Source organism: Seriola lalandi, unplaced genomic scaffold (assembly GCF_002814215.2).
Source record: "Seriola lalandi dorsalis isolate HSWRI2012SDOR001 ecotype SW California unplaced genomic scaffold, Sedor1 jcf7180002054690, whole genome shotgun sequence".
NCBI classification, from domain to species: Eukaryota; Metazoa; Chordata; class Actinopteri; order Carangiformes; family Carangidae; genus Seriola; species Seriola lalandi.
In genome coordinates this window covers 1,367,340-1,382,145 of record NW_019525243.1, presented here as the reverse complement: position 1 = coordinate 1,382,145, position 14,806 = coordinate 1,367,340, and the positions used below count along the sequence as shown (strand labels likewise).

Below are 14,806 nucleotides of genomic sequence, written 5' to 3'. Positions count from 1 at the left end.
TGTGTCCTTCAGTCCTGCTCATAAAGAATAACTATGGTGTGTTTGCTGCCACCTGTTGGCAAAACTACAGAGGAAGACTCACTCTTGAAAAGCAGCTGGGAGATGCAATCACTTGCCGTCACCTGAAGGAGCTGGAATTAATTCCTAAGGTTGGAAAGCATCTTCGGAAAGAAAATGATCACTAAGTAAAGTAACTACTGCTGTTAAGTCATTTATTTTCCATGTATCCCCATTATAATACAGAGAGGAGAGACTTTTCACACCGTTTTGCTAAAGAATTATTCATCCTGCGAATGAAACAACACTTATGATCACTAAGATTCTCTTAACTGCTATGTTTTCGGAAAATGGCAAAATCAAATGCGAGGTCTCAGTGGTGCATTTAAGCTGTGTCACCTAAATAAATCTTATCCATATGGGCTTTTCCATACATGTATAAGTTACTCCATGCTCCCTCCTGCATGGGCGTCCTGATGTTCAGTCATCTGTCCCCTTTGGCAAAAGATTTTACCACAAATATCGCAGGAGAAGGGTTTTTCTCCTGAAAAACGTTTCATGTGTTTTTTGAGTTGACCATGGGTATAAAAGAATTTCCCACACGATCCACACTGATACGATCTCTCTCCTGTGTGTGTCAGTCTATGAACTTTGAGGTTCTGGCTCTGAGTGAATGCTCTCCCACAAACATCACAGTGATAGGGTCTCTCCCCCGAATGAGTCCTCATGTGCACAGTCAGATGCTCTTTTCGGACAAAAGATTTCCCACAGTCTTGACATTTAAAGTCTTTAATCCCTGTGTGTATTTTTGAGTGTATATGTAGACAACCAGGGTTGGTAAACGTCTTGCCGCAAACATCACAAACAAGACGCTTGCTGTGAGCACTTTGCAAGTGACTTAGAAGCTCCTTTGTAGACTCGCTTGTCCTGTTATGTGTTTTTAGATGCTTCATGAAGGGACGGATGTACTGGAAACCCTTTCCACACACAGGACAAACACTGCGGTCCTTTGGACTTTTAGCAGAAGAATCTCCATCAGGCAAAGCCGCTTGACCCTTCTGCTTCTTGCTGCCATTCTGTCTTTGGAAACCCTTCACCCCTTTGCTGTGCACCCACTCCTCATCACTGTCACTGTTCTCACTCTGAGCTGCAGAGTCATCTGAAGAAACTGGCGGCAATTCATTAATCATGTGTGTCTCTGGCTGATCTTGTTCAATTTTCACAACTTCAGGAGAAGGAGAAATAACCTCCTGTGTTTCACTGTCATCCCCAAGTTCCTCCTGCTCCTCTTTTATTTTGAAGTCTATCTGAACCAGGCAGTAGGTCCCATCATTGTTTTCTGTATCTGCACATGTATGAGAGGAGCCTGGGACCTCAGATTGTTCTTGTATCAAACGTTGTGGTGAGGTCTCCTGCAGCACTTCCTCTCCAGTCACAGTACCGGTGGTAAGTGGAGATTCTGTAGCTACAAAGGACACGGAAGCAAGTTACTCCATAGCACTTTGGATTAGAAGTTAAACAAATAGTCAATTATTCTGCACTACTTTCGGTCGTTGTTTAAGTCATATAGTTAAGCAATTCAGCAAATTCACTGTTTACAGCTTCTCAGATGTGTACACTGTATGTGCTGGTTTTCTTTGTCTTCTATGATGGTAAACAGAATATCATTGGGTATTGGACTGCTGTTTGGACATAATATGAATGTGAATTTGATAATGTCAAACTTGATTTAAGAAACATTCTTATGGACACTAGTCACTTTTCCCTGATATTTTAAGAATCAAATGATTGTCATTAGCTGCAGCCCAGCTGTACAAATCAATCCCGACTAGGTCAAACCAGATTGAAAATTAGCGTCCACCCTTTAAATAATCTTTTAAACCAGAGGTCATTTGGATATAGAACAGTAAAGGGGGAGTTTTGGATCTGGCCCAGGTTTCTGGAGGCCAGGCTATTCAGTCTGACAACAACAGGTGAGAGATTGATTTACAATGCCAAGAAGCCATGTTGTGTCATAATGTCATGTGGTCACCGTGACCTTGAAGTTTGACCTTTGACCACCAAAATCTAATCAGTTCGTCTTTGGGTCCGAGTTAATGTTTGTGCCAAATCTGAAGAAATTCCTTTGAGGCTGTCTTGAGACATCACATTCAACAGGCCAAAAGTGTGTTTCATGAGGTAAGATTGATGTTGACCTTTGACCTGCACCAAAATCTAATCAGTTCATCCTTGAGTCCAAGTGAATGTTTAAAATTTGAAGAAATTCCCTCAAAGCGTTACTGTCTTTGTCTGAAAAACTATCATGAATAGTAGATGATGTGATAAATAAAAAAGTTGGAAGTGATGTCAGATTGTTTTTGCTGCCAAAGCAGAGATTAGAGGAAAGAGGAAGAGAAAATTAGTTAATGCCTGATAAGGTCTATCTGATGGGCATGTTGTATTTTTAATCATGGGAAATATTTGTGGATATTTATTTTTTTTTAAACAAAATAAAACAGAGGTTTAGTTTTTACTTCCTTTTATTATTATTTCCTATTTCTCCTCATGTTGTTCTGGGCGTCAGCTACGGAACAAGAGTGTAAAGCATAGACAGAAAAAAATCTTTGTGCAATTAAAATGCAGCTATAATACTCATTATAATGTTACTTCGTCTGGTAAATTCTCCCGCAGACAGATGGGACGTCTGCAACAGCAAAACGATTTATTATTTGTCACTTTATCGTTAACCTATTTGTTCAACAGGAATCTGATTGGTCAGTAGTTAACCTGAAATTAACCTGCTCTCGGTTACCATGGTGACCCACCCCGGCTACCACATTGATCTAGCCCGTTTAAGAGTTAGCCAGCTTCGTGGTACCACAAGACCTGTGTTAAGCCCACAGAGAGCTGGATCACCCACAAATCCCGCTTCGACGTACAGGCCCCTGGTTTCTCTGTGCTCCGTAACAACACCGAAAACGATAAAACCTAGGAAACTAATATGCATGTCAACGCACTCAACGTCAACCAAGTCCCTTAGAGAAACGGGGGCAAACTTAGGGTAACTTAACGCCTTGTGGTTTCTTTTTATCTTATCAACAAATCACTTCCAAACTTATGACATAAGAGTAAAGCTACCACGACCCCAAAGCTGCTCATGAAGTCCGGTTTCTGACACTCACTGTGGGGCTCATCTCTCGGTCGGTGGACACCGGCTTCGTACAGCGCTAACGTTATGGTCTTCTCCACCTCTCCGAGGATCTCCTCTGCCGCTGCGTACAGCCGCTGGTGAACAAACGACCTCAGCTGAAACATGGTGCTATCCCCAGTGGACAGAAGTGGTGGGTAACAACACTGTATAAAAGATCAGGAAAAGACTACAACAACAATGTTGTGCAGCAGAAGCAATCATTCGTCACGTGACGGCCGCTAGAAAGATCATATATTAAAGAGATGGTTCACTCTGTTTTTTCTTCTCCTACTTTCGACTTCTTCTTCTTCTTTCTTCTTCTTTCTTCTTCTTCTTCTTCTGTGGTGTATGTTGGTAAACCATCCTAGCGCTGCATTACCGCTACCGACTGGACTGGAGTGCGGAGCAGGAATTTATACAGTAAAAAGAGCCCTGGCCCCTGACAGTGAGTGTTATGCTATTTTGCTTTCCTTAGTGACTGAAGAAGGTGATTTGTCTCATTGTATTTCCTACAGTGAAGTAGCACACGCTCAACTGTTTCTGGTTGGCTAGTGTCTGCATTTTATGTAATGAATAGTTGAGTCCTGTATGGCCTACTCGCAGACGGGTGAGGATATTTTCTTCCATTTGTCACTTTTTAAAAAATGGTTAAAAACTGGATGTGTTTCTGGAGTTTTCTGTCCGTATATTAAGCTAAATGTGCTGTATGATTACTGCTTAGTAAAATGTGAACTTGAACTGAGTATTAGTTGTTTGGATGGATTGAAGGATAATATTGGTGTAAATATTTTGGACTTTGGACAGCCAGGAAAAGATAAACAGACTATTGTAATGTAATATGATAGGATATTAAACTTTATTGTCCCCCACGTGGAAATTTGGTATCACCACTAGAAGATATTACACAGAACAATATACAAAAATACATATGTATGAAATGTGCAAAAAGACAGCTCTGACCATCAAAAGGAAACAGGTTTTACCCATGGGGATCAGTTAACCTTCTTGATAAGTGCTATTATATTTCAACGGACTAAAACATGTAGAACAGAAGCCTAAAGGGATTTATAAACATATTTGGATGGTGTGGCTTTTTGTTTTGGTAACATAACAGACAAAGCAGCTCTTCCAACTGTTCTTCAAAAATGAAACTACCTCATCAGAAACATCACAACAGGGCTTTCACATTGTGTGTGTGTGTATGGGGGGGTGGGGGTGGGGGGGGTGCTTCCTCAGCAGACACAATGCATGGTTTAGATGAAATTACCTCAATCTTACACCATCAGATAAGTTTACACGCACACAGTTCCTTTCCTCATTTAGCTTTGGATAAATGTGTGTAAATGTCTGATGTAAAACCAACTGATCAAAAAATGGGCTGGCTGCAGCTCAGGTGGTAGAGTACTAGGATTGAAAACACTGAACTGATGTGTATCAGTAAGATATAAGACAAAAAAAAAAGCCAAATGAATGTATGCAAGTAAAAATGATTAAAGCATGGTCACAATCAATTGTAAATAACCTTAGCAATAATATGTACTGCTGTATAAAGCAAACTGAAGATTTGTCAGTCACATTTTTTGCTAACATGGATATTAGCTCATGAATCTCTTCACATTGCTATGTTCAGACAGTTAAAGCTCCAGAATACCAACACTGGCGTTGCACCGGACAAAGCCTTGCACACCCACGGGACACCCATACAGGTGTTTTTACTTATTTTGCCCGATAAGACTCAGCTAATTTCCATGACAGCTCTGCTAAACTTCAATTTTCAGATAGAAAAAAGTTGACTAAATGTTCATGGTGACATGACTTAACTCAGGTATCTCTAAGTTTAACAACTTATGGTTTGCTTTCGGACACGTCTGGCAGTAATGTACTGTAAGTATATATGATTTGTATATAAACTCAAAAATGGCCAAAAGGGGAGTCATACCATGCATGTAAACCTTTCCTGTGAACTCACCCTCAATCTGTGAGATGGTCTGTCTGGTTCATTTAACTGTTTTCACTCAGCAGCCGCCTTTTCATGAGTTTGTAGGTGCACCTTGAGATTAGGTGCAAACCTGTATCTCATGCCACAAACATGACAGGCATATGGCCTCTCTCCTGTATGTGTGGTTCTATGTCTCGTCATCTGTCCACTTTGGCGAAAACGTTTCCCACAGATATCACATGGGTACGGTTTTTCTCCCGAATGGTATCTCATGTGTGTTTTGAGGTGACTGCTAGTGTTAAAAAGTTTGCCACACATGCCACAATGATATGGTCTCTCCCCTGAATGACTTCTTTTATGAATTGTGAGGTTCTGGCTTTGACTGAATGCTTTTCCACAGATATCACAGTGATACGGTTTCTCCCCAGAATGGGTCCTCACATGGACAATGAGATGCTCTCTCCGGTAAAATGTTTTGCCACACTCTTGACAAGCAAACTCTTTTATACCCGTGTGTATTCTTTCGTGCAGCCGGAGACAACGATTACTGGCAAAAGTCTTGCCACAAATGTCACAAAAATATGCTTTGTTGTGACAACCCTTCAAATGAGTGACCAACTCTTTAGTAGACTGGTGTGTCATCCCACAAACAGTGCAATCAGTTTTGCTCTCATGTGTTTTTATGTGCTTCATCAAGGAGCCGATGTACTGAAATCCCTTGCCGCATAAATGGCAAAAACTGCGATCCTTTTGACCTTTAGCAGAAGGCAATACTGCGTCGTCCTTCTTATCATCATTGCCACTTTGCCCTTGCAATATCTTTTCTTCCCTGTTTATCATTTTGGTCTGCTCTCCTTTGCTGTTCACCAATTCCTCATCACTGTCATTGTTCTCACTCTGAGCTGCAGAGCAGTCTAAAGAAAGGGGCTCCATTTCAGATGATACCTGCGTCTCTGGCTCACTTTTCACAATTTCAGGAGAAGGAAAAACAATCTCCTGTGTCTGATTCTCATCTTCAACTTCCTCCTCTTTTATCTCTGACATCTTGAAGTCTGTCTCAACCATGCAGTAGTTCCAGTTATTGTTGTCCAGGTTCGCGCTGGTTTGTGAGGGTCCTGGTAACTCAGCATTCAGACTGAAGTTAGATTCTTCTGGAGTTGAGGGTCCCGGATTTTCTGGCAGCAGTGGGGTGTCACATTGGTCTTCATGTTCTGCGGTGCTGCTGGTCAATGGAGGCTCTGCAGCTACAAAAGGGACAGACATAAAAGTTACCCAGCAGCCTGTAGTGTTACCATTTCAAGTGAGTCATTTTATGAAAGATACACACAATATAAAAAACTTTGCATGGACACTCTCAAACCCTTCTGATAAAGTGCTGCTCTCCGCTGATGCTGTAAGGCTCTCACATATTCAGTGTACAGTACTTAAGTATTTCCACTAATGCTGCAGCTCTCACAGCACTTGGTGAGTGGACTGTGTGTGCGCGCATGCGTAAATGAGGAGCAACATCCTAAGCTACTTCTTCAGCTACCTCTGCATATGAAAATGCCACCACACAGCATATTAAAGCAGTCCCAAACCTGATTTCTTTCGCAAAAGGCCCAGCTGGTGTCGCAGACTTTCGACCTCCTCTTTAGATCGACTAACTTCGGCTTCGTACAGCGCTAACGTTATGGTCTTCTCCACCTCTCCGAGGATCTCCTCTGCCGCTGCGTACAGCCGCTGGTGAACAAACGACCTCAGCTGAAACATTGTGGCGTCCATGTCTCCGGAGAGAGTCTCGGAGAAAAAACATCGGCGACAGTAGCTGGAAAACAACAAGATTAACTCTGCCAATCCACCTCCAACCTATCAAGTCCTACAGACTGTGATCTGCCAGCAGCCACAGTGGTACATCCGGTTTGAGTCGTTCACAATAAAAGTGTCAATTCCAACTCGAGATGGAAGTTCAAGTCACTATAATAAAAATTGATTTTGGTTGAAGTCTTGATCTGAAACTGCAAGATGACAAGTGAACATTATTGGAAAAACTGAAGGTATGTTGAATAAGTGCCTCTTAACTGTAGAGGCTATTTGTCTGTTTTGTTTAAGAATACATTTTGCAGCTTCAATCATTGTTTCATACACTCTGCAGCTACTTTCTATATCATGATTCAGTAGTTCTGCCATAAATTCTATCCTAACAAAGTTTTGTTCAGTTTTTGTTGACCACTGGTGGTTCGTGGTCTCCAGTACTATTGACGACTAGTTTTCATAAAAGGAGAAATAATTAATTGTCATCCATTTGTCGAAAATTATTGTTTTATTATTATATTTACTTTGAGTTAATTAATGCATACATTAAAGGGCAATGCAACTATTCAATCTATAATAGATTTTTAGAATGCATGCAGTTTATTAATTGATTTTTAAACAGACACTGTAAACAATTATTCGCAAAGATAGACCATGAAGTTCTCTGATTATATTTTGAAGGTCAGACTCTCAAACCGGAAGTCTTATTGTTGCTGAAGAACTTCTTCTGCTCTGACTAGGAGGCTGGTTAAACATATAACTACTCTGAAAACGAAGCGATGTCGTTTTGTTCTTTCTTCGGTGGGGAGGTCTTCAAAGACCATTTTAAACCAGGTACTTTCATGACTTTGACTTCTTGTACTTTGTTAAAAATTTCTGCATAACAGTTGCTGTTAGGCAAGAAGTGGCGTTAACGATAACCAGCTAGCCACTGTTGGCTAACTTTGCAAACGTGTGTGTGTGTGTGTGTGTGTTGTGTGTGTGTCGGACTAAATTATACATTCCTGTTCCTGTCAGCTACAGCTAACAATAACAACTTTTAGAAGGGATTGACACTGCACACATGGTCACATGCGACTAAATTAATTGGCAGAAAAAAATCCTGAAGAAATGCAGAAAAAACTAGTTACCTAAACTCGTTAACTTTTGTAACCCATGTTTAGGTTACACAACTGTATTGCAAAACAGGATCTAGGTTATCTCAAAGTGAGAAGTTAGATTTCCGAGTAAGAAGTACACCTTTACATAAATAAAAATACACCAATGATTATGATAAATTCACTAAACATATAAAGGGAAGTCACAGAAATAAAACTGGATCACAAGCGTTTGTGATTAGAAGATACTAACATAGCACTAACATGATGTCAAGCCTGGGCTGGGGTAATGTCAAGTAAGATCTGTGTGAAAATAGTTCTCTCGTCATGCTCTACACCAGCCATCATCTCCCATCCTTTACTCCTCAGGGATTTATGTTTGTTCCAAGTGTGATCACCGGCTGTTCTCCAGCCACTCCAAGTATGAGCACTCCTCTCCCTGGCCGGCCTTCACAGAGACCATCCAGGAGGACAGTGTGTCCAAACATGAGGAGAGACCTGGAGCATACAAGGTACCATCACTTACTTTGTTTATTAACTGAACCTCTCAGAGGAAGCTGAGTGTAAACATTTATTTCTAGACCAGGCGCCTTATAATGTCATACTCATGTCCTCAATTAAAGCAATTGATGTTATGCTACTAAGTGGTTGTAAAAAACTTAAAACCCTTTAAGAACTTCTCATGTGGAGGGCTATTCAAATGCATTAAATGACAACTCTATGGAAATGCACAAAGTCCTGATACAGGTGTATGATGTGTTGTTCCAGGTGCGGTGTGGGAAGTGTGGAAATGGACTGGGCCATGAGTTTGTGAATGACGGTCCAACCAAAGGATTGTCTCGCTTCTGAATATTCAGCAGCTCACTGAAGTTCGTCCCTAAAGGTACAAACAGTCATATTATAACAGAACTTATAACTTTGGCCCTAATAATACACCTACGTATTTTACTGCAGATACCACATCTCCAGTGAGCAAACAGAGCTTGAGTGTCATAATGCATCCTCCTATATACACAACCCCACATCTCCCTGTCTCTCTTTCCTCTCCCCAGATAAGGTTGATGGACAGTAAGGTGAGCTGGTAGTGGTACGTGTTGCTGGACTTTGTGCTCCTGAAGGTGCAGTCAGTGGATGAAGAGTTCTGGGATAAAGCCCAATCTGGGAGGACCAGGCCTCTGATGAATGGTGGCCTCACTGAATGGCAAGAACAGAGGACGGGTCTCATCACCTTTTTATTATATAATCATCACAGACTCAGTAACCGGAATAACCTCACTGACGACACACATCACTATCTCATCAGTTTTACATTGATCGAAACTTCTCATGGTTCTGTAAGCTATTTCTTACCGGGAGACTACAGGTGGTTGTTTTTTTGTTTACCGTCACAGTTTTTTCCTGAACCTCTACTGCTTTCTCAAAACTGTGAAGGTAAATGAACAAATATACCAGAAAGACAACATCTTACAAAACTGATTCTAAGACTAGATGAACCTTTTCCAAAGATACTCATGATCTTCTTTATATTAATTAGTAGAAAATGACAAAATATAAATGCTATTTTCAATAAATAGAATAATGTTGATGCAGTCTACACCACTCTTCAAGAGCTTTATGTGAATGTATCAAAATGAATAATATGCAAAAAATTAAATAAAATATATTTTAAATAATAAAAACAATACTCTCCCTATATATTTTGGTAAATACTTGCTGTTGATAATTAAACGACTTTTTCTAAATAAGAATGTAATATGTTGCTTTTTTTCTCTCTTACCATATTAATTATGTCATCATTCTATTTAAGGCACACTTGCTTTACTTTGACACGACTGCCATCATGTGGAAGTAATGAGAATGAGATCAGGTGTTACACAAGCAGGACAGAGCTGTTGACATTTGAGGCTGGGTGACTCTTTGCAAACGTCTTTCTAAACTAACTGAAGGGAAGCTACTTTTGGTTTTGAGGGACTGAGACATTTGACATGGAGGAAATGTCATATTGTTCTTTTTCTAATGGAGAAGAATATAAAAATCACTTCCAGCCTGGTGAGTGATAAAGAAGTGTGACGTTGCACGTCAAGGGGAAACAAGTCCCAGTGTAGTAAACATAAAAGCTCATGGCTTTTTTCTTTGGCTCTCAGGTATTTATGTGTGTTCAGAATGTGGGCACGAGCTATTTTCCAGCACGTCAAAGTTCGAGCACTCTTCTCCTTGGCCGGCCTTCTCAGAAACAATCCATGGGGACAGTGTGTCCAAACACCCTGAAGCATGGGGACCCGTAAAGGTAGATTGCCCATCCCAAAGTAGCACTGCTGACTGTTTGTTTTTACCTCTTATTAATCAAGTGATCTAGGTATAGAGTTTTGAGTTGAACTTTCTGGATTTAAATACCCAGGTTTGTTGTGGGAAGTGTGGCAATGGACTGGGCCATGAGTTCTTGTATGATGGACCAAGAGATGGGCTGTCACGCTTCTGAATATTCAGCAGCTCACTGATGTTCGTCCCTAAAGGTGGGCCCGCGAGTGCTTTTGATGTAGCTAATTCTACCGTAGCTAACACCCTTATCATCCACCTTTAACCCACTATTTTGAACTGTTCTCTCTCCACAGAAAAGGTTGATGGACAGAAAGGTGAGCTGTGAAGGAGAGGGCAGTTTTCTGCTGCTGCAGGTGCAGACAGTGGATGAAGTGCTCTGGGATGAAGCCTTATAGGTCTCCCGGGCACTGATGGACGCTGGCCTCACTGGGACTCAGCCACATTCATTTGTATTGTACACTTTAATGTTTAATTTCCCTCTCTGGCAAAGAGTTTAAGATGTTTAACAGTTATGAGTAAAACTCTTCCTAGATGATGGAGCTTGCTTATCTTAGTTTTGCACATTGTTTGCAATGTACCGTTGAACGTGATGTGCATGACGGACCTCAAATTGTTCCTCAGAGGTGCAATTGCATGTTTCCATCAGCTGATGGCGCTATCTGCCCTAAAAAAAACTTTAATCAACTATATTAAACACTTAGTTAATGTGGACATAGTTTGTTCTTTATGCAAATATTTACAGTGCACTGCAAAACCTTTAGGCACTCAAAGTCAAGTGAGACTGCTTTCAAAAATAATGCCATGAATGTTCTTTATTTATTTAACTTGCAGTGAACAGAAAAAGAAATCAAATCAAGTAAATATTTGCTGTGGCCTTTAAAACATCACCAGTTCTCCTCAGTACACTTGCACTCAGGTAATTTGATCCAAACCTCTTGGAGAATTTGCCGCAGTTCTTCTGTTGATTCAGGCTGTCCCAGTGTCTTCTGTCTCTTCATGTAATCTCAGACTGATTCCATGATGTTGAGATCAGGGCTCTGTGGGGGCCAGACCATCTGTAGCAGGACGCCTTGTTCTTGTCTCTGAAGATAGTTCTTTATGAGTCTGGCTGTGTGTTTGGGGTCGTTGTCCTCCCGCAGAATTAATTTTGGACTGATCAGACGCCTCCCTGGTGGTACGGATAAGAGTCTAAACATCTGTTTAGTGCTCAAAACTTTTGCACAATACTGTACATCATTGCAACATATGAGTATGCATATTAATGTTGTGAATAAAGGAGAATATCCTGCGACTAGAATAAACAGAAAAGCCATTTCTACAGTACTATTAAGCGACTTCTTTTGGTTGCTGTCTTTTCACTTGTATAAATTTCCCTTTTTAACTAAATTCATTTATTGATTATTTGCAGAGAATTCCTGCCTGTAAACATGTTTAATGAGGAAATGGTACCTTTTATCACAAAAAAACGTCTTTGTGCGTGTAATTTATTTTACATTCTCAATTAACTTGCCAAGATCAACTGATTAAGATTACGGTAAATATCTGAACAGCAGGAAATGCTGCAAGAAATATGCCCACTTGCCGTGTCCCCCCTAATGCCAGGGACCTGTTTTAGAAAGCAGATTCACTGAGATGTCTGGACAAAAAAGCTGTTTTTAATCAGTCCGTGTTAGAGATGTGAGGAGGTTCTCTGTTTTTCTACTCGGCGAAATTTTCTAGATAACTCAATAACCTATTTCTCGGCCAGTGGAGTGGTGGAATTCTAAACAAAGTGAGGATGCGGGGGGTACGTTCAATAGCTCCAGTGCTGTTTAAGTGTCTGGGATGAGCAGGTGTGGAGCTGCTCATTTCAAAGGCTGGAAGATCAGAGGGGTATAGATGAAAAGCTTCAGTGTCAGCAAGAGGATTAGGAAAGGAAGTGCAAACATTCATGGATAGTAAAGCATTTAAGGCACAGACTATTTTATTCAAATCATCTGATTAATTATATGATGCAAACGCTTCATTTCACTTCAGGGGGAGCAGCCGTTGCAAATGTGTGAGTGTAATGTGCTTTTGTGTGTTTTAATTAAAGAGTAGTCTTGTTTTAGTTTTTTTCAGTGTTTTTTCAAAATGTGTCACGTATATTCAAAGTCTCTCATCTCTCCGACTGTCAGCTCCGATCCTAATGTTGTCTCACCTCAAGCTCTTCATTAATTGAGTAAAAACCTTCCATGCGACTGATTAAACATCGTTCTCGTATATCCTCTGTTGTATCGCTGCAGCTGGCACACAGACTAAACTGTAATCGGAGGTGAAGTCTGGAGGAGGAAAAGGGGGAGTTTGAGAAAGGATGATCTGCAAGAGACAGACACGGACGAAAACACAAAGATAAACTAGATGTGAGAAGGAGAGGAAAAGGAAATTGCTCAAAACACAGGACCGTAATTAACATTTGCTATCTGGAGGAACACTTTCTGGTTGGCATCTGAGCACAGCTGTACGGCCGAGAGGAAGTAAACAGGAAGGAGGAAGTGGTAATCCTCTGATGGAATCATGAGACAGACCCCACTTTTCTTCCATTGACCTCTGGGGCTCATCCTGCTTGTAAAGCAAACATGATCCTTAATTACATTAAACCACTACTACTCCAAAGCCTTCCGCAGTCCCGAAGGCCGGGCTTCGAGGTTCGACTAAACACATGTGTGTCCCACTGACTCATTCGCAGGACATCTTGTTTTAATTGTAACCTATATGAGACTGTTGCTTAGATGTGGATGTTTACGGGCACTGCACCTGCTTCTGTTTTGAGCCACAGAGAAAAAGTGTCTCATTCTGCATCCTTCGCAAGTTCATTGAGGTAATGTTCCCTAAAAACATCTGTCATCCAGTGGCTCTGCTTCACCCACCACGGGAGCTGTGATCACTTTGTGGGAGGAATAAAGCTCCTGAATGCGTGACTGTAACAGAAATAGAGGAAACTCCTTTCATCAGGGAGTAATATCTGCAGTATGTGAGTTAACCTACTATATATGATGTCTCCATCCATACATGGTGGGGCTGCCCTCCACATGTTTCAGACACACACACATGTTGGGCCAAACATCTGTCTCCCTCTGAGTAATGAATGAAAGGATAAACAAAGCTTTTATACATGACCCTGGAATGTGATTTATGCTCTGGATCAAAGGAAAGTTCTGGAAACTGAAGGCAGTCCAGGTTGGGCATTGTTGTAATTCTGTCCGGACAACATGTGTTTGAGAGAGATGGAGCCTATGAAAACCAAAATGAGAATATTTCTGCCCATCCTCTCTGACAGCCCCAGCAGTGAACCACAACATGAAATGATGTGTAGTTTACTGAGTATATAAACAGATTTTATGTGGTGTGGGTATATGAAACGCATATCTTGACGGGTCGTATTGGTTATAAACACTGTAAATGTGGAATGAGGAGTAATAAAAACACAATTACATTAAGGAAGAAACAATGGGAAACCTCAAATTTTGGTCATTCCAACAAAATGTCAACAGTTTAAACATGTGAGAGATCGTTTTGCAGAATGCAAACTGGCACCGCAAAACCAAAAAGTGCCTTGTAAAATCACAAGTATGAGGGCTTCCAGTGTGAAAATAAACAATATGTGAAATTTCAATGGCTTCTGCTGCTTTATTGTCATCTTTATCACATGATCACCTTCCTGTTTTTGAGCTCCACCAGCTTCAATAACACACGGTGGGGTTGGTTTGGACATATGTATTTGCAAACATCACTCGCTATCTGCACTCTGATCTGTTTCAGGGAGATAGGACCACAAGACAGCAGCACGGATTGGTCTGAGGGCTTCAAAGGAATACTTGAGGTGTGTGGCACTGGTATTGTTCACAGAGATCAGGGAGAGGGGTCCTTACTTTTGAGGATGCTGGATTGACTTAGGGATAAGAGAGAAGGTTTAAAACAGGAGAAGAAGACTGGCTGATTGTGTGCCCACATCTCAACTGTTTTTTTTTTATTATCTGCCTTGATCAGAGACTACAGGGGGTTTGAAAGGCCTCAAAGGTGGGCGCTTTAATCCAGAAAGACACCGTGTGGATCATGTCAAACAACTATTCTTTTCTACTTTGTGTTTGCTGTATTAGTTTCAGAGTCTGCGCCTGGTAAGAATGATCAAATGGAGCCTCAGATAAAAGTGTGCCAGAGGCCAGGAAACATTTATCAAATGTGCCGTCTCCAGAGTATGGAAATATCAGGACGGTTTTGGATTTCAGCTGAATGATTTAGAAGGAGGCTCGGTTCACGGATAGTCAGAGCAGTGATGGACTGTGGAAAATGGCATATTTGTGTCAGCGCGGGTCCAGAAATGTCAGAGGCCTTTGACGTCTGGAGAGGTTTATGGCATGCTAAAAACATCTTTACGCAGACAGAGGCTGAGTGCTGCTGCGGAGAAGAAAGTAATTACCTCAGTCTTTCTCTGGGTATGATGCCACAGACGGTCTCGCTCCCACCCGCCCC

The 14,806-nt window shown here is 41.1% G+C and overlaps 3 protein-coding genes and 1 pseudogene across 4 annotated transcripts; 2 read left to right on the top strand and 2 right to left on the bottom strand.

Annotated features, from left to right (window-relative positions):
- Nucleotides 1–198: 198 nt before the first annotated feature.
- LOC147818134 (uncharacterized) lies at nucleotides 199–3,463 on the bottom strand. The gene is made up of 2 exons (XM_087178513.1): nucleotides 3,159–3,463; nucleotides 199–1,462 (listed from the first exon to the last, which is right to left on the bottom strand). The coding sequence occupies exons 1-2, from the start codon at nucleotides 3,289–3,291 to the stop codon at nucleotides 441–443; spliced, it is 1,155 nt and encodes a 384-aa protein (XP_087034639.1). The 5' UTR covers nucleotides 3,292–3,463; the 3' UTR covers nucleotides 199–440.
- A 537-nt stretch (nucleotides 3,464–4,000) lies between these two features.
- LOC111667505 (uncharacterized) lies at nucleotides 4,001–6,978 on the bottom strand. The gene is made up of 2 exons (XM_023423230.2): nucleotides 6,686–6,978; nucleotides 4,001–6,349 (listed from the first exon to the last, which is right to left on the bottom strand). Exons 1-2 carry the CDS (start codon nucleotides 6,867–6,869, stop codon nucleotides 5,178–5,180), a joined length of 1,356 nt encoding a protein of 451 aa, XP_023278998.1. The 5' UTR covers nucleotides 6,870–6,978; the 3' UTR covers nucleotides 4,001–5,177.
- Nucleotides 6,979–7,577: 599 nt separating this feature from the next.
- On the top strand, nucleotides 7,578–9,744 carry LOC111667507 (methionine-R-sulfoxide reductase B1-A-like). Its single transcript, XM_023423232.2, has 4 exons — nucleotides 7,578–7,733; nucleotides 8,366–8,508; nucleotides 8,765–8,879; nucleotides 9,049–9,744. Exons 1-4 carry the CDS (start codon nucleotides 7,679–7,681, stop codon nucleotides 9,066–9,068), a joined length of 333 nt encoding a protein of 110 aa, XP_023279000.1. The 5' UTR covers nucleotides 7,578–7,678; the 3' UTR covers nucleotides 9,069–9,744.
- A 98-nt stretch (nucleotides 9,745–9,842) lies between these two features.
- LOC111667508 (methionine-R-sulfoxide reductase B1-A-like) lies at nucleotides 9,843–12,404 on the top strand (annotated as a pseudogene). Its single transcript, XR_015438279.1, has 4 exons — nucleotides 9,843–10,045; nucleotides 10,141–10,283; nucleotides 10,395–10,509; nucleotides 10,609–12,404. The product of XR_015438279.1 is annotated as a methionine-R-sulfoxide reductase B1-A-like (transcript).
- Nucleotides 12,405–14,806: the final 2,402 nt, after the last annotated feature.

Bases quoted from the DNA above. Each gene is read 5' to 3' on its own strand.
- LOC147818134 (XM_087178513.1), bottom strand. From the start codon at position 3,291: ATGTTTCAGCTGAGGTCGTTTGTTCACCAGCGGCTGTACGCAGCGGCA. The intron at 1,463-3,158 runs GTGAGTGTCAGA...TGTCCTTTGTAG, and splicing joins ACCGAGAGATGAGCCCCACA to CTACAGAATCTCCACTTACC.
- LOC111667505 (XM_023423230.2), bottom strand. From the start codon at position 6,869: ATGGACGCCACAATGTTTCAGCTGAGGTCGTTTGTTCACCAGCGGCTG. The intron at 6,350-6,685 runs GTTTGGGACTGC...TCCCTTTTGTAG, and splicing joins CCTTTTGCGAAAGAAATCAG to CTGCAGAGCCTCCATTGACC.